General features: G+C 32.2%; 3 protein-coding genes and 2 long non-coding RNA genes across 9 annotated transcripts in view; 3 read left to right on the top strand and 2 right to left on the bottom strand.

Moving 5' to 3' along the window:
* The window catches only part of LOC132704278 (odorant receptor Or2-like), a 29,730-nt gene extending 23,707 nt beyond the window's left edge, over positions 1-6,023 (top strand). For 2 of the 3 annotated variants that reach the window (XM_060674158.1, XM_060674161.1), the window contains 3 exons: positions 432-533; positions 5,459-5,614; positions 5,762-5,894. In XM_060674158.1, the coding sequence (XP_060530141.1) occupies positions 432-533; positions 5,459-5,614; positions 5,762-5,821 (318 nt within the window). In that variant the 3' untranslated portion in view covers positions 5,822-5,894. Of the gene's footprint in view, positions 1-431; positions 534-5,458; positions 5,615-5,761; positions 5,895-5,919 lie in introns of those variants that run through there. The other variant, XM_060674159.1, reaches the window with a different exon arrangement.
* A 48-nt stretch (positions 6,024-6,071) lies between these two features.
* Positions 6,072-6,922, bottom strand: LOC132704284 (uncharacterized). Its single transcript, XR_009619263.1, has 2 exons — positions 6,786-6,922; positions 6,072-6,732 (listed from the first exon to the last, which is right to left on the bottom strand). It is a non-coding gene; the product is annotated as an uncharacterized LOC132704284 (long non-coding RNA).
* An 805-nt stretch (positions 6,923-7,727) lies between these two features.
* On the top strand, positions 7,728-12,492 carry LOC132704281 (odorant receptor 30a-like). 2 transcript variants are annotated; one of them, XM_060674169.1, is made up of 6 exons: positions 7,728-8,013; positions 8,065-8,519; positions 11,713-11,812; positions 11,968-12,069; positions 12,137-12,292; positions 12,359-12,492. In XM_060674169.1, the coding sequence occupies exons 1-6, from the start codon at positions 7,744-7,746 to the stop codon at positions 12,410-12,412; spliced, it is 1,137 nt and encodes a 378-aa protein (XP_060530152.1). In that variant the 5' UTR covers positions 7,728-7,743; the 3' UTR covers positions 12,413-12,492. The 2 variants fall into 2 exon arrangements, with proteins under 2 accessions (XP_060530152.1, XP_060530151.1); XM_060674168.1 differs by having other exon boundaries at positions 7,728-8,519.
* A 2,334-nt stretch (positions 12,493-14,826) lies between these two features.
* Positions 14,827-20,991, top strand: LOC132704280 (odorant receptor 30a-like). Its single transcript, XM_060674167.1, has 5 exons — positions 14,827-15,610; positions 19,062-19,161; positions 19,250-19,351; positions 19,447-19,602; positions 20,740-20,991. Exons 1-5 carry the CDS (start codon positions 14,835-14,837, stop codon positions 20,791-20,793), a joined length of 1,188 nt encoding a protein of 395 aa, XP_060530150.1. The 5' UTR covers positions 14,827-14,834; the 3' UTR covers positions 20,794-20,991.
* LOC132704282 (uncharacterized) lies at positions 19,032-23,952 on the bottom strand. Of its 2 annotated transcripts, XR_009619259.1 has the most exons (5): positions 23,300-23,946; positions 22,742-22,867; positions 21,647-22,311; positions 21,007-21,177; positions 19,032-19,167 (listed from the first exon to the last, which is right to left on the bottom strand). It is a non-coding gene; the product is annotated as an uncharacterized LOC132704282 (long non-coding RNA). The 2 variants fall into 2 exon arrangements; XR_009619258.1 differs by having other exon boundaries at positions 21,007-22,311; positions 23,300-23,952.
* Positions 23,953-23,996: the final 44 nt, after the last annotated feature.

The raw sequence follows: 23,996 nt of genomic DNA on the forward strand, positions 1-23,996 counted from the left end.
AGAGTATCCACCTAAATTCTAATTATGTTTTAACGCTCTAAAGACTTGTTTTTATTATTTAGCACGTTGATAAAACAATCATATCTAGTATGTATACTAGAATTATCTTGAAAAAATTCTAATATACATAATTTGGTGCAGGATTAGATATTACTTACTTATTAATTTGTTTCCTTCCTAGTGATATTGTGTTATTGAGATGTAATTTGTTTAGTTCAACCATCAACAAAAGCATTCAATCTTCTACTGGTAAAACCAGATTACTAAACATCACAAAAAATCGAGTAACCTGGTTGTCGCATTAAGGGAATGAAAAAAAGCAAAGAATATATAATTATAATGTTCGGGTTTTGGTATTAGTTACTTAAAATAACCGGCAAACAATCGATTTAAGCCAATAAAATTCCAATTATCTGCTATATTCGTTTCAGACGGATTCCTTCTTGGAGCGATTTGGCATACTATGCTATTTCAGCTACTTCATCTCTTACGTGTTTGTCCTTGGTTACAGTGCAAACGAAGTAAGGAAACAGGTAATTTTTTCCCTATTGATCCTAAATGATTACGAACTGAGTGTGCATTTATCACGTCAAGGGGGTACATTTTAAAAAATTTAAACCAGTTTTATCGCAAGTCAATTTTTTCATTTTTCAATTCCGCGGAAATGGCTATATATCTATAACATGTTATAGCTCAGGTTCACCATTTTTGTCTGTGTCACATAGAAATTGAAACACTCGCTAAATATATTTTATTAAGACTTGACAAAGTAGTTGGGTTAAATAATGAATTTAAAAAAATCGATGACATTTCAAAAAAAATTACCAATTATGCCTGCATGTCACATTCTGTAACTCTATAACTCTTCGTGCAATCGACACATGCTCAATATAGGTTCTATCAGGATAATCTTAGCGCATGACGTATGCAGAGCATCCAGGTGATATCGACCTATCATATGTCAGACATTAGCTTTTCGGCGAATGTTTCTAATGAAAGCAGGTTGTACTGTAATGTAGAATTGAGCATTTATGTTTCCGGTCGTTACCTGCTTCCAACTCTTATGGCACCTCAACTCATAGCGCCCCTAGTTAGATGAAATTTTCGCCTTTCTCCCCGTTTTTGGCGGTCTCTTCTCTAATCATCGTGACGAAACGATTCCAATCCTGAAACGTAGCCGTGTATGCTGTTAGCTAGCCTTCACTCATGGCCACTGAGTGTCGTGAAAAAGTTGCTAAGAACACTGTGTTTAAAAAGCAGTTCTTCACTTTTACCTGTTCTTCCTACGAAATTATCTTAAAATATCGAAAAAACTAGTTGTTTGGATTCAACAGTTCTTTTAAAATATTATATTATTTTATACATAGGTCGTGGATAAGTGACAATTTTCTAATTTGAAATAAAGCACTCCCCGAATGATTCTGGATAACTCGAAATCAGGAAAGATGACGACTATGTCATCTTTCCGAAATTACTGTATGTACGGAGTGGTCCGTTTAAGAGGGGCCTATACCTTATCTCGAAACCTACGGGGATTACAAAAATAATTTAAACACTAAAGTTGTTTCTATTAAAATGACCTTAATTTTTTTTCCTAATCGACAGCTTTTTATATACAGGGTGGTAAAACAAAGTTACATTTTTTAAAATAAAACATCCTACACTTTATTGCATATTTGGATAGTCCTTGCAAAGACAAATATGAGTATATATGAGTATGGGTCTGTGATGCACCGTTTCGAACTTATTAGCGATCGTCTTCAGAATTCAGGTTATGTTTAAACTATCATCCTTGGGTTGATTATTAACCTTTTAAACTTTTTTCCATCTATTATTTTCACAAATACTAGCTTTTATTTAGACAATGATCAATCAATCAGACAGATCAGACAATTTCAATTATATAGCATAGTACCGGCCTTATTTTGTGGCTTAATTGGCAGATAAAATTAAAAACTGGGAATCAGATTTAAATTACTAAGATATAAAACAGAATATTAAACTTTGCGCAATGTTGCCAAATTTCGCAAATTACTTATTTCTACGATTAAATGTCTACGTGAAATGATTACAAAAAATTTACACTAACTACTAATGCATACTCCTTACAAGTAAGATTAACTAAATTAATTTTTCAATATGTCCCCCATTTTGAAGAATACAAATAGTTTATGCTATTTTTAAATGATATATGCCATTCGAGTTGTAATTCGTTTCATTCAGACAGTGTATTACCGCGCGAACTCGTTGCTGCACTTGCATAAAAAAAGTACATCGGGGTCAAATCTGGACTCCTCGTTGATCAGGAGATGGGTCCGTTTTGTCGGATCCACTCCCTGAAATTTTCATTTAATTTAATTTAATAAATTTAAATATCGTACGGATGTTAAATTTTGTTGGTAAAATATGGGTCCTAAAATTCTAGATCTACTGATTGCACACCAAATTAAATTTGGATGCTCTGTTTGGGAAATATTATTTTGTATATATTAATATATATTAATAAGTTTAAATATGTTAAGGACGTTAAATTTTGTTGGTAAAATATGCGTCCTAAAACTCTAGATCTTCTGATTGAGCACCAAAAATATTTTAAAGTTGAACATTGCCTAAAGAAAGGCATTATTTTCGTAAAAATTATAGATGGAAAATAGTTTAAAAAGTTAATAAGCAAACGTAGGGTGTCCTATTTTAAAAAAATGTAAATGTAACTGTGTTAAAAAAAGTCACTTTAATAGAAACAACTTTTGTATTTAATTTTTTTTATGACCCCCGTAGGTTTCGAGATAAGCTACAAACGGGTCACCCTGTACATAATATACCTATATCTAAGTCTTGCCATTTTCTGACAAATTTTGAATTTTATATCAAAAGTGACGTTTGCAAGTTTACATATCTTCCTTTAGAAAGGGATGTACTTTAGTAGTCTCTGCTGACAAGGTAATCGAAAAGGTTGACTTTGACAAGGTTTCCCAATTCGTACGACAAATGGCACCTAACTAGAGTCATTTTCTATTGTTTTAATCTCAAGTCTATAAAACGTTTAAAAAAAACACTAAATATTGAAGATAATGCTAACATCAAATAAAACTACTTTATTATTTGCATTCAGAAAAAATGAGATTGATAGGTCTTGAAATTGTTAAAAAAAATTGTTATTCGCTTAAAACAATATTTCTTGCAGGTTCTTGTATATCTGCAAAGTTTCTCAGCGAAATAAAATTATAAAAATAGAGTGATCCAGGCGATTTTTTCATTCAAATTTTTAATTTTAGTTTTTTACCACTCTTTATTTACTTATTTTTGAAATATCAACACATGCCACTAAAGTCAATTCCCATGGATAAAACACAAACATCGGTAACATAGATATACTTATTCTTAGTAGCAGTGTAGGTTAATTTCAGAGGAATTAAAAAATGTCTTAATATACAGGGTGTTCAATAATACACAAACCTTCTATATATGGCAATATAATATTTTGAAAGTAAAAGTGTATCCAAACCATAGTTGTCTTAAGATTTTTTTGATATTCTTTAAAGATGCTCTACAGACCACTCTGTCCAAGTTTACATCACCGATCTACCTTTTCTACCAATAATGTTTCCAATTTCTCGAAATGATATCTCAGCCTCTCGTAGGCCTACTATCCTACATCATTCTAATTGACTTAATTGAAGGTACACGACATCCCAAAGGCGATACAATTAATAGTTCTAAGGAAATTCAGCACAGAGTCAACCGACAAACTAAGCAAGTAAGATGATACTGCATTACGGAAACTAACGCTCCCAAAAAAAACAGGAATAAAAAAATCGACCTAGACAAAATGCTCTAATTTATTTTCGAGTTTGTGAAATGGCCACTAGGAGGTTTTTGGAACTTAAAATTTTAAAATTTTCATATCTGCAAAAATGTTATCCACATTTTAATAAATTTAGAGTAGTTAAAAAGTCACTGGTACTATGACTGATGCGATTGTGATTCCTAACATTGCAGACCAGGTACCGTTTTTTGCCAGCATCGCAAAAGAGAACGTTTTTTTGGAAAAAATTATAACCGTAATTTAAAAATAAAATGTCAAGGAAACCGAAGGTATGAGACACACTAAAGCCCTCTTTCAGGGGCCGTCAAGGACTTTTGCTCCCAACCTTATCGGGCTCAACAGGAATCAGCTGACGCTGACTATTATGCTGATAACTGAACAGTGATCAACAAGAAAGCGTCTTAGGAACATTGGCATTAGACAAGATGTATTATGTCCAAGATGCAATGCAGCGGATGAAACTCCTCTGCATGTACTTGTCGACTGTCAACTCCGAAAGGAAATTCTGGGAGTGGACACAGGAAATAGTATCAACATTCTGGAAGTGGGTGTTGGAAGGCTGATTCGCTATGCCTCGGCAGTCGGTCTCCCCTACACTCCCTCCAAACTCACGAATTGTCCTTCACAGGGCCTGCACACACTGAGCGCCCGGCTCAAATGAATTCAAATTCCAAAAAAGTTCGAGATAATTGAACATTAATAATTACCAGTAAAGTGGAAATGTTTTCCAAAATTCTAGTTTTTTTTTAATTTTTCAAAGAAACTTCCACAGGCTACTGTAATACTTTTTATAAAATTTTTGGTTTCCTCCTGCGTCGGTTTTTGTTGAGTCGAACTTGCTGACGTTTCGCCAATCATCCTGTTGGCTTCTTCAGAGCTTGACTGAAACTGGCTCGTATTTTACTCGGTACCTGTTTTTATATTATTTGAGGAAGGCGGAGCTAACGCCGTCTCTTATGACGGATTCCCATATTGGTGACATGTAGAGACCTGAGTCGCGGTTAAAATTGTGAGGTTGCTTATAGATTTCTATAGAATAGAATATAATTTTATGTCCTGTTTCATGATTGTGTTCGGCCATTGCTGATAAGTTGTCTTAGTCAGAAGGCTCTTTCATGTTCTTTGAGCCTAGGTGATATTTTTCGTCTGGTCTCTCCAATATTATCTTTAAATTTTTTTATTCATATGTCAGGTTGGGATGATAACATCGAGATGCGGTTTCCCTGAGTTTTTTTGGCCCTTATTAAACTATCCAATTACTTAAATAAACTCCTATCGTTGCAAGTATCCTTTTTCAGAGAAAGGCATTAAACAAAAAAAAAATTATTTTTAATTTACTTTTATTATTTATTAGAAATTTTTCTAGAAACCGAGCTTTGAAATTCAGAATAACAATTACGCCTTCTGCTGGCCATTTTAGAATCTCGAAAATAATTTCCATCATATTCTCTCTGCCGACCTACTAATATATTATGTTCAAATTTCAGTAATGCGTTATCTCGTTGCCCTTTACCGGCACAAGTAAAAAATTAAAAATTACTAAGAAACCTTGCTGTATATCCCTTTGCGTAGGTATTTCGCTTTTATTGTCAATATACTCTGTGGTTTTGTAAGTACTATATATTATTGTAGAGCGAGGCAATAGCGTACGCAATTTATGAGAGTCCTTGGTACGATCAAAGTCAAAAGGTTAAAACTGCCTTGCTTATTATGATGGCCAGAGCGCAAAAACCTTTGCTGATTACTAGGGGTCCGTTTGGGGAAATGTCAATTCAGTCATCCTTGACGGTAAGCATAACAACATGGGAAATAATCCATAAAAATTATTCTCGATTCTTTCGGTCCTGAAGTGTTGGCTGAAACAGTCAGAGTAGTCGCAGTTGAACTCCAATTTAAACTCAAATAATGTGGTATAACCATTTACTTATTTTTTAGGTCTTAAAAGCAACCTATACATATGTCACACTCATGACGCAGAAATACCACATCAAATAATCTGAATTGGAATCGTACTATTTCAACTTTATTAGGAAAAATAAGTACTGAGGACGCTGACGTTGTATGCCATAAAACACTAAAGTGAAATTTTTAAGATTTTATGTTAAAAAAATTACGTTCCCTAGACATGAAATGGATGTTAAGCCTCTTCAGTGTGGCCACCCGACATCAAAATAGTTTCTTGTTTTTGTATTACCCTACACAGGTCTACAGTGAGTGAATTTGATGTTTGAAAGCTGTTTGCTTATTTGTATATTTTGGGGGGGGGGGGCGTTTTCTAAAAAACGCTATATTTTTGCTCTATCGCGTTATTTTTTTTTATAGCACTCTATATCATAAAAATGTTATTTTGTTAATATACGTACCTATGAGATAAATATCTTGGATCCATTTTAGGTATGATTTTTAAATACATTAATTTTTATGAAATTAAATGTGATAATGTGTAATAGATTTCTCTGCAATGCAACAGATTTGCCTGCTTATGCGCAGTTTGGTTAGTTGGTTGATAACGATTTGTGCCTATATGGCTTCTTCATACTTCTTTTCCCTTAAAATTGTCTAATCTCTATAGAAAACTTCGTGAACTAGTGATCTAAATGGGTTGCATATGAAAAAACAAATTTGATGCGGATCCAAGCAATCGAAACCTTGCAATACATACACTCATACATAAAAAATTAAAAATAGTAAATTTTTAAAAAATGAATTAGTATTTTTTTTAAACATTCAGAAACAAAAGTTGTATTCCCTTATTAAACATTTTTTCTTACATTCTTTTCTCTCATGCTTTCCAAAACTGTCATAAGTAATTGCTAGGGATAGTCTATGCATAATTTATGAATAATGTCATGAAAAACTGCATTTTTCAACCAGCGCGACGGGATATACTATTTGAACGTCTACAACTAAACATAGCATATATCACTTTTATCCCGCGAGTTCAAAAACAATTAATTACGTTAAAAGATATTCAGCGAAGTAGTGCTCCGCCAATATATTAACATCTAGACCATTTTCTTATCTAATTGAACTTCATACGTAGTACAGTATCAACGTTAAATCATCTCACCCAAAATCATTACCTTAATAATAGAAAATGTGGGAGGTTTCTGAAGCAAGTTTATATGCGTGCATAGAGCGACAAGTCGATTTATAGGTTTCAATGATTACTGGGAAAGACTGTTGCGGTTTTTCCATATAGGTACCCTGTAATCATGACAATAATATTTTAATAAAAGCAGACGACAGAGCCGGCTTCCAACTATAAACTTAAAGTTACAATATTGTAGTCTCCGAGTAATTTGTGAAATGTGGTAACCATTTTTAGCCTCTTGCTAGCAAATCAATGTTGGTAGACCTAATAAATAATTAGTTCGTGAACTTTATAAGAATTGAATCAATTTGGCGTAAGTAACTAATTTATAAAACAAAATATCGGTTTTTGAATGTACAAACCAGAAAATGTCGAAGTATTTTTAATAATCCCGTCTGCTAAATTTCCCTACTAATTTTCAATTATCTCAAGCATATTCCAGTTTAATTAAAGACACAATTAAGAATTAATCGCAACTGAGTACTTTGTCAATGTCTTTGTATATGTATATAGAAATATTCCTTGCCTTTGCATTTTTCCAATACGAAATGGTTTATATTTCTCAGAAGGCTGGGCAAGTCCGGAGCTTATTGCTCTATTTGGATAAAAATACTGACATTATATATAAAACTACGAGTCAGGCTTCGTGCTCAATATTTCACCTTTATACCGTATATTTTATTCGAACACAAAACAACACGGGTTTTAGATATAATTTGGCATAAAAACCACAAGAAACAAATATATCCAACTCTTTAGTAACTCTTAATAGAAAATTTCTTTTCGCGTGAAATCTTCAATCTGCCAAATAGTACACGAGGAGATGGCTCCCAATAGAGAGATCTTAAACTTCCCTAAATGTATCATGGTAGTAGTTGGTGTATGGCGAAACCATTTAACATCGAATTCAATTCTGCGAAAGCTCTACTTTTTCTACTCCCTGTGTATTCATATTTATATGGTGCTCTTCATATCCTCCATGTTCACCTGGGTCGCCGTCGGTCTGACTGGAGTAAACAATTCAGCAGAAAAAAAAGACAAAATAAGTTTGAATATTACTTATTTAATCACCATATTCACTATCATGCTCAAGGTTGTGCTTTGCCAAACGAAGAATATTCGACGAATAATCACGTTTGTGCAGGAAGAAGAGAAAAAGATCAACGCGTCTGAGGACCCAGAAATATTGGAAACTCATTTAGAACAAGTAAAGTTTTGCACCAATGTCAACGTAATACATTTTATTTGCCACTTGATTTTATTCGTATTTGCTGTTGTGGAAAATATAGTGACCAGACTAAGCATAGAAAGGCATAACAAAGCATACAATGAAACTTTGATAAAGCCAGTCATATATGAATTATACTATCATAATGTGGATCCGGTAAAATATGAAACACTCTTACTGGCGTTCGATGACATCGGCGGGACTTTTCTGAATACGATAAGCGTCTCGACTAATATTATTCTTTCTTGCGTTATTTTTATGTCATCAATGTTGAAAGTTCTGCAGACCAAATTTAGGAAAATGATGGTTCAAGGAGAAGACGTTATGAGTAAATTGAAAAAGTTGGCAAAAGAACACCGACAGCTCATTAGGTAAGGAAATGCGTATTTCACATTTGCTTCAACGGTAGTTAATGTCATAACAATTTACGTGCATAATATATTAGAACCGCAAAACTATTTTCGATAGGCGTGTTAAAGATTACTAACTAAAGATAATTGCATGGAGTCAGATTCTACGTAGTTAAGATGTGATTTCGAACGCAGAGCTGACTAACTGAGCTTTGGTTAGTTCTCCTTTCTAATTTGATCATGCTTCTCATTCCCAAAAAATATCTTTCGATTTTTTTTTAAATTTAAAAATGCATTTATTATTATTATTCAATCATATTTAAAAGAATATGGCTCTATGTTTAAAAATAGATCGACATTGCTAGCTGCAGCAAATAATCAAAACTATTCCAAAGTGCGAAAATCGAAATTAAATTGTATTATTAAAATATCGCTTACAATTTTTGCAATGCGTCTATATAAAAACTAATTTCGCATCAAATAATAATTCGTTCACACAGATATTAATGCCTTTAGTTGTGAGGTACGTAGTCTCGGATGTAGAGGTTAATAGGCTAAACTATAAGTAATGAACCTAAAAATGTCTTTTTTTAATTAATATTTTCGAAAGACTTTAGACAAAGTTTCGAAATGTAAGCGTTTTAGTAATTTTGGCATGCTGAATCTAATTTTAAAATTATAAACGTCAAATTTTCGTCAGAGAGTTAACCTTTGAAAGCTGCAGATAATAAAAGCTTCTCAACTTTTTTGTGGTCTACAACTTTTTTGTTGTGTTTAGACTTTTCACTTATCAACCAGGATAAATTGTGTTTTGATACAAGAAAAAGGTACACCTTTAATTTTTCAAAGAAACGTTCAAAGGCTACTGTAATATTGAACATTGTCTCGGATGACAATACCATATTGGTGAAGGTAAAGACCTGAGTCGCGGTTAACATTGTTTGGTTGTTTATAGATTTCAATAGATTCTCGGATTTTTCGTTGGTAGAGAATTGATTACATGCAGGAATTTTAGTTTTATCGAATAAAATTTTATGTCCGGTTTCGTGATTGTGTTCGGCAACTGCAGATAAGTTTATTTAAGGCTCTTTCATGTTCTTTGGGCCTAGTTGATATTTTTCACCCGGTCTCCCCGACGTATTCTATGCCACATATGCATGGAATGCTGTAAACTAGTGGAAACTTGTGGTGAAGTATATTTTGTGATGAAACGCTTAATACCTCAAGCAAATGTAAGGTGTTTTAATTCACCGACCAGTAAACAAGAGATTGATAACCGATGATTTTCGGACCGGATGGTGATATGGTTATGCATTCAGGTATCAGTGTGTGTGAGTAGTTTTTCTGTAAACAGAATGATCCAATGTTAGGTCTGATTCCAAAGACAATGAGTCCGAAAGCAACCCCATATATCGCTAGGATGGGCTGTTTTCGAGGAAAACGGTTTTCAAAAACGCACTGTCATTGATTGGCTTGTTATTTTGTTGCCACTTTGACATTTGTAGTGTTTTTTGTTCATATTGTATCCGATTATTTTTTAATTTGATTTTTTTTAAGTGTGAAGCGTTTTTCGAACTGTGAATTGGCATTTATTCATTTTATTTACCGTTTTTTCCACAAAGAAGATAACCACTTCCGAGAGTATTTTCAAGCTTAGATAGAAATCTAGCGGAACATGAATCGGTTAGTCAATCTCGGAGCACTGAAGGCCTACGGGAACCTCTGCACATTGACGTTTTTCCATAAATTATTGTGTGGTAAACGGCATTTAAGCCAGGAGTTTATGAAGCACTCGTTCCCCTCGTGATTAATAAACGAATGACGTAAAAAGTTTACCGACGTGTTGCATATTATGCTTCTTCTATGACCTTTAGTTTTTGGGTACATATTTGCAAAACAGCAGGAATACATTCACTGATATGATTGTTAGAATTGACAAACGTCAAAATTCTAGCCGTGCTGTAAAATCTCCGAAAATATCCGATTGTTGCCAAACCCGTGCGGAAATATCCCGGAAATGTCCGAAGAGGCTCGGATCCGTGGGACAAGAAACTGACTTGGTAAAGTGACTCTTCTCGCACGCTAGATTGGTGTATAATTGGAAATTTTACAGAAGGGAGTAGAAAAATGAACTTTTAGCTTTGTAGAATGACAGAAATGCATTAACTTATCTAAAAGTTCAGAACTTAACACCCAAAGACTTTCCAAATCATTTAGAATTTTACCGGTGGATTGTCAATTATCAAACTAAAATAACCAACTTTCAGCATGGGTCTTTTATTAATGTTTGGGCAGGTATCGTGAATAATACATTAATAGGTCCCTTCATTTTTCCAAATAGATTAAAGCCAATGATCACCTGGCTGAATGGAGCATCAACTTATTTGGGGCCGGGTGTAAAACAATTTTGCGAACAAGTGGATAGGTAGAGATTGGTGGGCTCAGTCGCTGAATTGTCTATGGAGTAATAGGTGAAATTTTATTTATGCCACAGAAGAAGAGAGTATAGAAGAGTTATTAAGTCGAATTGATGTTGGTGGAAATCAAATAAGGACCGAGATTCTTCGGGCATCTTAAAATAAGATAAGAATAAGATAGCGGCTATATATTCAAAATAATGGAAATGTGTTTTTAGAACTTACATTGCATTCAATACCGAATTATGAATTAACCTTACTGGTTAATGCTATTTTATAAAAATGGCCTGCTAGTGAGCCATCAAATGAAAATCAACCAATTACAAACCCATCAATCTTGTTTCAAGCCATACTTTTCAATTTTTGATCCATCCATTTTCCGCGAAAGAGCGTACTTTTTTCTTGTAACACAACATAACTTTTCCGATTTTGCAAAAAATTTCTAAACATCAACCCACAAAAATTAATTGCAGTTTTTGTTACCCGTACCTCTCAAAAGTTGCGCCCTTGCCAAATTTGATATTTATAATTTTAAAGTCAGATCCAGCACTAAAATTTAAAAACTTTCTCTCAACTCACAGGGCTCCGTTGGAGGACGTTTCTCGACATATGCTTATATAGAAAACTAGTGCTTATTTTTTACCTAGAATTTGCTGGTATAGTTTGAACCACTAATTTTGAGACACTCTGTATTTTCCCATTGTAAATAACGTGTCATAAATAAACTGTTGATTTTGGATTAAAGGGAATTACATAATTTTCTAACATCTTATTCATCATTGCATCTATAATTTTAGCTTTGTAGAAGATTTGAATGAATCTATTAAGTACCTCATCATGATAGAGTATACAACTATATCGCTAAATATAGCCTTAGTGACCTTAAGGATAATTAAGGTAAATCTTTAATTAATAAAATTTGAAATTAATATTCTTTTGATATTAAACAGAATAACTAACAACTAATAGTAGTTTACGTACAAGTCGGAACTTGCGTACACTACTATTGTATTGAAATGTATTATTAATTAGCATTTTAATTTTTATTGCAGGAGAAATCATACTTAATGAGAATTGGTAGATTATTTTATTGTAGCTTCCTGGTTGTATACATATTAGCTTTGGGATGGAGCTCAAATGAAATTAAAATGCAGGTGACTTATTCCCCACGTTATTCTTCCCCTAGTTGTGGTATCCTAAATCATTAAGGTTTTTTAACAGAGTATAGCAATTGGAGATGCAATTTATGAAAGCTCGTGGTACGAACACGACAAACCAGCACAGAAGATGTTGCTCGTAATGATGATGCGATCTCAGAAACCTTTAACCATGACCAAAGGACCGTTTGACGAGATGACTCTTCAATCATCTTTGATGGTAATACTACCAAATAATATATTTTTCCCTAACACGGGATGAACGAAAACCGAACGAACATTGCAGGTACTGAAGGCCGCCTACACCTACGTGACTATAATGACACAGAAACAAATATGAGCACCTCTAGTAAAATTTCATATTACCAACCATAATATAATATGCATCTTATCACGGAAATCAACTAATTACTTGGTGGAATTAACGATTACCAATAAGTAAATTATATTTCAGTTCAACGTTTTAGGAGATCCCTTGGGCGAATGGAATAATGTGGTGTTGTTTCTTTTAACTGTAAATTTTTAAGACACCAATAAACCCTATCCTATATTTGATAAATTATGTAAAATACTCTTATTGTTGTGGGGATGTGTGTCTCTGTGTATGAAATGATTTAAAAATAACATTATTGCAGGTGTCTTATATTTTCTATACGCAGGAACGACTGATGTTAATAATGGATCAAAAATTCTTGGTCCGTATATGCCAAAAGGAGCATTAAGTTTACACAAAGTATTTCTATAGGCACCGAGCTATTTTTGGGATGCAAAATAAAATACAATTATATTTTTTAACGTAATATGTAGAGAAAGTTAAATAAAGTGTATCATCTTGCTACAACAGACTGCTCAGAGTACCTAACATAGCTAACGAAAATTGTATCTTAATTGCTTCATCTTTACTTACCATATATTCATAATTCAATTCAAATTATTGATATTTTATTTACCAATAATATCTTTGCTATCTGTTCACTGTGATTCACTATTCTTCTTGGCTTCTCATCTCACAGATTTCGCTTAATGAAACTGAATTATTTATTAACCCTCTTATTGTTAAATAATTAAAGATCATGTATAGACAAGAAAAGCATATTACGATTAAACAAACCCTATTTTTTGAACAGCAGTATTCACATCAAAATATCAAAACAGCCAGATTTTGTTAAGGTATATTTGGTCCGGTATCCTTGTTTTTTCGGGTTAAATGTAGGTTTGTGTATTGGTGAATTCATCATTTATCATCCAACATGATAATTGATGGATTTTATTTTCTCACCTAGTGAGAAAATAAATAGTAAACTAAAAGGCCCACATTTTATTTATATAGGAATTCAATTTATTGAACATTTTAATGTAGAGGTTTTTGCTAAGGTTCACTTTGATTCTTTAAGAATTCAGAAAAAAAATCTTTACTATTGATGGACATTTTTCAATAACTGTAAAGTACAACATGATCTCCGTATGAAAAAACAAAACAAAATTAAAAAAAAAACAAAATAGTCACAAAATTTTATAAATTCGTAAGGAACGAAATCAGTTTCTTTTTTTTGGAATATTCGAATAGCCAAAATTTGTCTAAAACTCTCCTTATTTCACTATTTTTCTATCTCGCAGTTGCAGAAATTGTCATAATCGAATCAATTATGGAAACATTAGCCAACAAACTTTCTTATCACAATTACGTTACAAGATATTGAGGAAAGTGTTGAAAAGCAATTAATTACTTACAATATAACTCCTGAAACATATGTAAGTTGCAGTTCATACGTTTGTGCATTCTCAACCTCAAATCATCTCCAAATAAAATCATTTACTTAATAATAGAAAATGCGGGATTTCCCGAACAATTTTTTATGCGTGCCTAGAGCTGAAAGTCGATTTCTTCGGGTTCCTGATTACAGGGAAAAACCACTGCGGTTTTTGCCTATAGGTATATACTCTATAATCATGAAAATAATAATTTAATAGAAGTCGGCAACAGTGCCGGCTTCGAAATAACCATAAACTCAAGGTAATAATTTCGATATTCTAATTTTCAAGTAATTTGTTGAAATTACCCTCTTAAACCCTCTTGATAGGACTTTTAGTTTAATTATGGCTCACGTAGTAAACAATTAATGCTTCGGGATACAAAATATAGTAGTTTTCATACCGAAATTCCAAGTCATTTTTGATAAAAGGATTGATTTTTTTGGATAATATGTGAAAAATAGTAAACAATTTATAAAAAGAAAAACCTCAGTCTTTTCAACTCTAATATTGGTGAGGACCAACATTTTTGAATGTACAAACCGAAAAATGCATTGTGAACAGGTTCAGCTCGCTTAGTTGGATTTTCGAATTTTATAATAAAACTTTTTAATTACATCAAGCCGATACTAAGTCAAAATATGCGTCATTTATGACAAGATGTCTTATTTTAAATTAGTTTAGTTATTCTACTAATTTCAGTTTAATCAAAGGTATTTTTAGCTTTGCATTTTCCCAATAAGAAATTGCTTATATTTTTCAGTATGGCCAAGTCCGGACCTCATTCATGTATTTCGATTGAAATACGGCTGAATATATAAAACTACGTGCCAGGGTTTATTCTTAATATTTCACAATTCCATCATATAGTTTATTTCAACTAAAGAAATCCTTAAAATAACACGAGCTTTAAATATAGTTTGCCCAAAACAACCACAAGAAACACATGTAACCAACTATTTAGCAACTATTAATTAAAACCAGTAAAAAGACATAATTTTGATAGGCAAATGGCTGCCAATAGAGAGATCTTAAACTTTCCGAAATGTGTCATGATCATTTTTGGTGTATGGCGAAATCATTTAACGTCCAACTCCATTCTTCAAAAGTTCTACGTATTCTACTCCGTATTTATTCATATTTATATGCTGGTCTTTATATCATCCATGTTTACCTGGATCGCGGTTGCCCTGACTGGAGTAAACAATTCAGCCGAAAAAAATGACAAAATAGGATTGAATATTACTTATTTAATCACCATGTTGACTGTTATGCTCAAGGTTGTGCTTTGCCAAACGAAGAATATTCGACGAACAATCGCGTTTGTGCAGGAAGAAGAAAAAAAGATCATCGCATCTAAGGACCCAGAAATATTGCATACTCATTTAGAACAAGTAAGATTTTGTACGAGTGTCAACATAACACTTTTTGTTTGCCACTTGGTTTTATTCGTATTTGCGGTTATTGAAAACGTAGTGACCAGACTAAGCATAGAAAGGCACAACAACATATACAATGAAACTTTGATAAAGCCGGTCATATATGAATTATACTATCACAGTATGGATCCGATAAAATATGAAACAATCTTGGTCTTGTTCGATGACATCGGCGGGACTATAGTGATATCATTAAGTGTTTCCACTAACATTATTCTTTCTTGCGTTATTTTTGTTTCATCGATGTTGAAAGTTCTGCAGATTAAATTAAAGAAAATGATAATTCAAACTGACAACATCATGAGGGATTTGAAACAGTTGACAAAGGAACATCAACGAGTCATTAGGTAAGAAAATTCATTCTATAAATTTTTCACGTTTACATGTGTAGGTGTGTTTATCAATAGTCTAAGGGAATGAGAAAATAAACACATGCCCATGTTTTGGCAAATTAAACTAAACTATATTTTCTCTGATTTACACTGCACTTCGTACAACTTCGCCGACACTTGGTGTATTGACAATAATATTAGTCTTTAAAGAAAAAGATAAGCGGAACGGCTTTCCGCGTTCCCAAGTCTTTTACATCTTTTTCGTCTAACTGACTAACTACTAACTAATACTTAATGGCCGTCATGACCTACTTTTAATCTTTCATCGGTACAAAAATTAGTCCCGAACTCCAAGAACCACCGCAAAGCGGCTTCCTTTTAATTTTGTTTCGCGTCCGTTAAAAGGAATAATGTAAACAAAGAAAGAAATATCATGCTGGCGAAAACTAAAATAAACGATATGATATTTTTTCTATTTTATCTACACATGTATAACATTATAATCTAAGAACATATTTGCAACGTACACCGTGTGCCAAATAAAACGATCCAGTATACAGTTTCGTACAAAAGTTTCTTGGACGCTCCTGAAAATTTAAAATATTATAATTTTGTTGTGCAGGGTATCCCAAAAGTTTCCCACTCGACATCAACTTTGTTATTTTGAATGGAACACCCAGTATATTTCGACATTTTTGCCATCTTTGTTTAAATTAAAGGTCACTTTCTTAAGAAATTCCTTTTCGAATTTTGCATAGTTTAGGCAGAAATTAAGTTTGTTTTTTTTTCATATTTTGATTGCCACATATAAAATTGTGTTGTGACGCTACTGATCCAGGTGTTGCATCGAAAATTCAACCACAGGCTAAGGAGATGATGCACTACTCAATTAGTTTGACAGATGCGCCTTATTTTATACAGAGTGTCCTAAATGTGTGGTGCCGTTTTGGCGAATTCAATTAATAAATTCTCAAAATTTTCAAACGGAGCATATATTTTTATTAAAATATCAATTCTGAGACAACAAGTAAGGTAAGTTCGTAATTTATCTTTTATTTAAATTTTACTTACTTGTTGAGATATTCGAGTTTAAAGATAACACCCGTATAAACTTTTGTTGAATTTAAAGATATAATACTCCAGATATGCGAAAAAAACTTATTGCTTACAATACAGGGTGTCCATTAGTAAGTGAAAATTGTGAAAAACTAGACTTTATTCTTACACGCTTTAACAGTTTGATTGAAAATACCTAATAACAAAAATAAATAATTAAACTTTATAGGCCAACTAAACAAATTTGAATAAATAAACCAATAAAATAAAAAGTTAGCTAAAAAGAGTTCATTAATTCGGTCCAGTTTAGTTAAAAATGTTCCTCTTAAAATGCTCGTTTCATGTGGCATCAAAATGAAGAAACATCAAAATATTTTTTGTATGTTTCTATTTAAAACGTTCATAGTTGTCAAGTTTTTTGTTAGTATATGTTTTGGTTACAATGACGCAATATTCTCCTCAGAAACGGCTATCATCATATCCAAGTTATTTTTTGTTATTTGTTTGTTTTTACCTTGTTTAGTTAGGCTATACACTTTAATTATTTATTTTTGTTATTAGGTATTTTTGAATCAAGCTAGATAATTAACTATTAAATGTTTCTTTAAATATGACTTCGTACGTTTTATGAAATCTGTTAAAGTGCGTAGTATAGAGTCGATTTTTTTTTTAATTTCCGCGTATTAATGGACACCCTGTATTGTTACCACTAGGCTTTATTCGTATATCTGGAGCCTTATATCTTTAAAAGAAGTAGTGTCTTATGTCTTTGCTATATAAAAAATACCTAATATTTAAATTTAAATTCAACAAGAATTTATACGGGTGTTATCTTAAACCTCCAATATCTAAAAAAAAAGTAAGTAAATTTTAAATTTAAGATAAAAGGCAACCTTGCCTTATTTTTTGTCCTATAAGTGAAATCTGAATAAAAATATAGAGAAAAACTTGAGATTTTGGTAAATGAATTCGCAAAAAATATGAAAAAGAACATATCTCAATTTTTGCCTAAACTATGCAAAATTCGAATAGGACTTTCTTAAGAAAATATCCTTTACTTTAACCAAGGAGTTCAAAAATGACCCTGTATCAACAAAATTATAATATTTTAAATCTTCGCTAGAGTCCAAGAAAATTTTGTACAAAACTTTTTTTCAAATCTATTATGCGTTTCCTATCGTATAGTGGATCGTTTTATTTGGCACACGGTGTACTTGTTAAGGCACATAATTCAGTTTTAACTTGACTTCTTCTCTGACAAAATATATTAATGCATACTGCACTGTAATTTTTTTACTAAACGATTTTGTGGGGGAGGGGCTGAGATCACCACCGTTAAGTTAGTAGGAACCATTACAGCAGCTTCTAAAATGTCTTCTTGGCCCCACAAGGAGATTTTTTGAAAAATTTCAATTTTTTACGAAAATCTAAATGGGATTTCGCAATATTACCTTGTAGAAGTACTTAAAATAATATTTTATATATTCCTTTATGGCAACGAATGTTAATAAAATTAGGATTATTTTTTTTAATAATGTCTAAACAAATATTAACCTGATTCTGTTGAAAATGCTATTTGGTGTTTTAATTTTGTTCCAATAGATTGAAACTATTAAGTCCAGTGCCGTGCATATATACAGTACGCTACAAGATATAATGGAACTCTCCACCTCGACGAATTATTGAACGAGTTAAAATGTGAGGTCTATTATCTATTAAATTAAATATTAAAGTTTCATAAAAGGAAATAGCTTACAATTATATGCCAGTTATATTCCCTACCATATTAAACTTTATTGCTGCTCACTTAAACATCAATAGCATATCATAACTAATTGATACAAATACTGTAAACGTTTAAAATATCGCCATTTCTTCTATATTATTTTCATTCATTCATTCTTGAATGTTTTGCTGGGTACAGCTCTAAGTATAGTTATTTGCTTCTTTGTAACCTATGGATTTTATTGCTGGCCGTATTGAAAACTCGAATTGGTTTTGTTGTCAACGAAAAAAGATGCAATATTTAAATATTTTAATAAGTACATTATAACTGATATGAAAATATGAAACTTTCACAGTCTGCATCTCGTAATCTGACAACCAGCAATAAGGCAAGTTTTACCTAAGAGTAATAAATTACGTCTACGTCCAGCTTCTGTATTTTCAGTTGGTTTAAAATCACCCCTTTTTTTTCAAAACTAATATTTTATTCATTCAATTTATTTACCATTAATAAAAGCATATTATATTTGACAGAATAGCGCAAAAATTTAACAAATTTATAAAGAAACTTCACTTTAAACAATATTTATTTAAATATAAAATCATTTTTAATTAATAATTTTACAACGCTTGATACAGGGTTTATGAATGTTTAGTTGTCGTTGAGATGTGTTTATAATTTTAGCTTTGTAGCAGATCTGAATGAATCAATCAAATATCTCATCTTGATAGAGTATACAACAATATCGCTAAATATAGCTTTAGTGACCCTTCGGTTTATTAAGGTAATGCTAAAAGCAATAAACATTGGTATTATTAAATTGAAAAAAACCTCAGTCATATTGCTAATTAATGTTTTCACTTGGTTTTCAGGAGAAATCGTACTTAATGAGAATTGGTAGATCGTTCTATTGTGGTTTTCTAGTTATATATATACTGGCACTGGGATGGAGTTCAAATGAAATTAAAATGCAGGTAACGTGCGTGCTACATTGCCCGTAACAAAATACTACTATATTTACTTTGCCGTACCCGAACGTGTCAAGTCATTAATATTTATTTATTTACAGAGTGTAGCAATTGGGGATGCGATTTATGAAAGCTCGTGGTACGAGCACAACAGAAAAGCTCAGGAGATGTTGCTTGTATTGATGATGCGCACTCAGAGACCTTTAACCATGACCAAAGGACCGTTTGATGAGATGACTCTCCAATCCTCTTTGATGGTAACACTACCAATAATTTGATAATCGAAAATAGCCAAGTAATATTAAATTAAATTAAATTAAAAACTTTAAACATTTCCATTTCTGTAGATGCAGACATTCATAACACAAAACACAACTCTTTCCATTGAATTGTATATTTTCATACTATATATTATACTATCCTTATAAAATTAATGCAATATGTTTAGTCATTAAAGTGTGCTTGCTCTGCAATACAGCAGAGAGAAAATTCAAGACCTAACTAAGAAACGACGACGACACCTTCATAGTCTGAAACCATGACGAAAGCGAATTGAATAATTTTTTTGGCGCACATTAATCATAACATGATAACATTCAATATAGTCTAGTTCTACTCAAGCGAAACATTAGACAGATCATGACATCAGTATATACACACTGGAAGTTACATTAGAACAATTTAAATCACTTCCTAATACCCAGATCTTGGAAACCCTGAGGTCACCTACATAAAAAAAGACCTGCTCAGCAACGGGTACTCAAATTAGCTCATTCGAAAAGTACAAGCAGATGTAAAGAAAAGAAAAGGAACAGGGCACTCACAAAGAAGATAATCAAATATTCCGCATCTCATACATCGGTGGATTGTTAGACAATCTTAGGCACATTGCCCCTCAGTACATGTTCAAAACTCTTTACAAATCTTACGATGCACTTCCACCAACAGTTTTTAAAAATACCACGACACCCTTTCATCAGAAGGGCATAAAAAACTACATATATGTATAAAGTACCGCCACAGAGAGGAAAATTACACAAAGAACAACACTAATACAAGAAAAATTTCAAGTTCAGTTTTGATTCAGGAGAACAAGGAAGCATTTGGCAAATCAATTGAAATAAACGGGTTATGGAAACTACTGCTTCAGTCACCAGCGACCAGCTATCAAACCTATGACACACAGAACTGATTCACACACCTGATGCAATTTTTGTAATTTACCATTATTCTCGTGAGAGTAACTAAACTAATATCTATTTAGATAGCTGATATAATAATCAATCTTTTAGATTTAGGTAGATGATATAGTACAAAATCTAAAGTTAGGTAAAATAGTACATTTGAACTTACATTAATAACTATAAAAAAATCAACTTTTTCATGGTTTCTAGGTATTGAAGGCCGCCTACACCTACGTTACCATAATGATCCAGAAACAAGTATGAACACCGGGGCAATACAACAATTTCTTTGTGTGTACATTTTTTGTATTATAATTTCATCAAATTAATCGCATCATCAAATCGATAAAGATTTTCAACTCACTCAATTTCCTTTATATTTATAGTTATTATTATTATTGTTATTATTATTATCATTATTATTATTATTATTATTATTATTATTATTTTATATAAAGAATGTTTGTTTTCTCTTACCTTTTTTAAAATATTACACCGAGTTTATCAAGGCCTTTTTTTTAATTCCTCCGAAAACTCTGGACTTATTTAGTACGCAATATTCTATATTTGCTCTTGCCGTTTCTGTCGATTTAAAGGCTTTTGTCGTATATCTATGACTAATTTTCTTGTAGATGGTACTTTGCTGAGCTGTGTTAATATTTTAAAAATAAACAAAAAAATATAGGATGATCAAAAATCAATATTAAAGAATTAACTGGAAAAATTGTAAAAAGGATTTCAAGAAAACTCTAATAAACTGATCTTGAGCATCACGATTTAACATACAAGAAATTTATAATGTAGTCCTTTGCGGATACCATCTTTCATGTCGATATCTCAAATAATGAGTGAGATTTGTTTAATTTTTGGTTCAGTATCAATACTTTGTGTCTGTGTTTTGAAGCATCCATTAATCTACTATTTCGGGAGAAAATATAAACTAAACTGATGTGTTTTTGATGATGTAATTGTTTCATATATTTAATTTAGTGAAATTTTGATGGATAGGTTGATGTTGAGGATCAAATTGAATTCCTGAAAGAATTCTCTACTATCGATGACAACACCGTTAACATTCAATTAAACTAGAAAAGTAAAATAAAACTTTTTACGAAACTTTTGCATTCCTCCTTCGTCGCTTTTTGCTGCGTCGAAAAGGCTGACGTTTCGGCAATCATACTGTTGGTTTCTTCAGAACTTGACTGAAACTGGCTCACATTTTACTATGTACCTGCTTATATATTGTTTGAGAGGGCCGCTAATGAGGGGCATAAACACCGTCTCGGATGACCGATTCCCAAATTGGTGACAGGTAGAGAGCTGAGTCGCGGTTAAGATTGTTAGGTTATTTATAGATTTCTATAGACTCTGGGATTTTTCGTTGATAGAAGAACTGCAGGGATTTTAGTTTTATCGAAAAATCCGAGAGTTTATAGAAATCTATAAACAACCTAACAATGTCAACCACGACTCACGTCTCTACCTGTCACCAATTTGGGAATTTTGGGAATACCTAAATTACAGTTTTGGATGATATTTTACTTTCGACAATCGATGAAATCGAATTTTTCGAAAGTATCTACTCTTATAAAAATCTTATGTCCGTTCTCCGTTCTCGTCTTTTGGTTTTTCCTGAATAGCTTTCGAACCGTTTCGACTGTTTTTGGACACGATAAGTGTCCGAAATTTGAAGCAATCGACTCCATATTTGGCACATATATGCAGCTTTGCCCCGTGACGGAACCTATTGAAAATAGGGGGGTGGGGGGATCTGCAAGTATCCTAAAAAAATAAAAAATCGCGTGTGCAAGAGTCCACAAAAACATTATTTTTCAAAATATATTTTTCAAAAACTCGGTTTTGAAAAATATATTTTGAACCCGCTAAGTATTGGGCTGTCTAAAGCTTGCATAAACGGGGTTAAAATTGCAGTCGTAGACGAATGTAAAAACTTGGGTATCATGTTTGATAATGAGCGCAGATTGCGTACACAGCTTTCCATAATTCTCTAAACGACTTATATTAATCTATAAAAGTAAAGATATTCTAGACATTAAAAAAAAAGTTTATGAAGCACTACTTTTGAATCACCTAAATTATTGTAATTTTGTCTGTGGAGCACGCTTAGATGACAAAATATAAATTACGAAAAATACAGAAGTCATACTTCACGATTTCAAGTGATTAAAGGTATTGAGCCTTGGATAATTACATTTTGCTTGTTTTCTTCTTCACAAACCACTTAAAACTGAATGTCCCTCATATTTGTTGTAACAACTGGCTTGTAGAAATCGCACTCATTTCCGTGGAAGCCACTTCAATTGTCAGTATGAAATACCTAAAATTAAGAAGTCCATGACAAAAAGCTGCTTCTCGTAAATATCTGTTAGACTACCTAATAAATATCGACAGAATGTATCTCATTGCGCTTTTAAATTTCATTTAAAAAAATACTCGGTTAAGTTAACAGCTCAGCTCACCTTCGCTGAGCTTAAAAGGTTTAATTTAATTATTTAAATAACAGTAGCAGAAAATGGCATAAGTTTAGATTTCTTAGAATAGTGAAATAACAAAAAATTTCCTTATTATTTATCTGTTTCCTAATACTCCATAAATAAATCAGACAATAGTCAACAGCCTACCTTATCACAATGAGAAAAGCAATTATGTAGCAATATACCGAGCAAAGCGGCTCTCTATGAATTTGCATTAAAAAAAATATTTGAATACCTTCGCTTTCATGAAACAAGTTGAAAAGCTATTTACTTACAAGGTATATTAAAATCTCTACTGTTTTTCTTTTTTTTTTTCTATATTCTAGTCAAGGTATCACTTGTAGCTTTTACGTGGTGCAGTTCCAATGTTAAATCAACTCACAGAAAATCGTTTACTTAATAACGGAAATTGTGGGGTTTCGGAAACAATTTTATACGCGTGTATGGGGCGGAAAGTCGATTTCTTCGGTTTCCTGATTACAGGGAAAATCTACTGCGGTTTTTACCTATAGGTACATACACCATAATTATGAAAATAATATTTTTATAAAAACAGTCAACAGAGTTGGCTTCGAACTAACCATAAACTTAAAGTAATAATGTTGATACCGTAGTTTTTTAGTAATTCGTGAAATTGGGTAACAATTTTTGGCTGGTTCGTAGCATAATTAAAGTAACTTTGGCCAACGTAACAAATAATTAATCGTCCAAATTAAATACATTTTATTAATAGTAGTTTTGATGCCGAAAAACGTGGGTTGTGATGAAGGGTGTGTAAAAATAAAAATTATTTTAATTTCTTTAATTTACAAATCAGTCGAAATTCTCCAATATTGTACTAATTATTTTGAATTCGGACCAATATCATACAAGATCGGTATGCGTAAATACTATTTTATAGAGGAATATTATTTGCTTTTCTATTTTTCTCACGCGAAGTGGCTTACATTCCTCAAAAAATGGCAAGTCCGG

Source organism: Cylas formicarius, unplaced genomic scaffold (assembly GCF_029955315.1).
Source record: "Cylas formicarius isolate icCylForm1 unplaced genomic scaffold, icCylForm1.1 PGA_scaffold_7__23_contigs__length_41026272, whole genome shotgun sequence".
NCBI lineage: Eukaryota > Metazoa > Arthropoda > Insecta > Coleoptera > Brentidae > Cylas > Cylas formicarius.

What these genes read in the sequence shown, in the direction of transcription:
- LOC132704281 (XM_060674168.1), top strand. Translation starts at nt 7,744, where the DNA reads ATGGCTCCCAATAGAGAGATCTTAAACTTCCCTAAATGTATCATGGTA. An exon ending in GAACACCGACAGCTCATTAG is followed by an intron (nt 8,520 to 11,712) that starts GTAAGGAAATGC and finishes CTATAATTTTAG; the next exon opens with CTTTGTAGAAGATTTGAATG. An exon ending in TGACCTTAAGGATAATTAAG is followed by an intron (nt 11,813 to 11,967) that starts GTAAATCTTTAA and finishes TTTTTATTGCAG; the next exon opens with GAGAAATCATACTTAATGAG.
- LOC132704280 (XM_060674167.1), top strand. Translation starts at nt 14,835, where the DNA reads ATGGCTGCCAATAGAGAGATCTTAAACTTTCCGAAATGTGTCATGATC. An exon ending in TGACCCTTCGGTTTATTAAG is followed by an intron (nt 19,162 to 19,249) that starts GTAATGCTAAAA and finishes CTTGGTTTTCAG; the next exon opens with GAGAAATCGTACTTAATGAG. An exon ending in CAAATGAAATTAAAATGCAG is followed by an intron (nt 19,352 to 19,446) that starts GTAACGTGCGTG and finishes ATTTATTTACAG; the next exon opens with AGTGTAGCAATTGGGGATGC.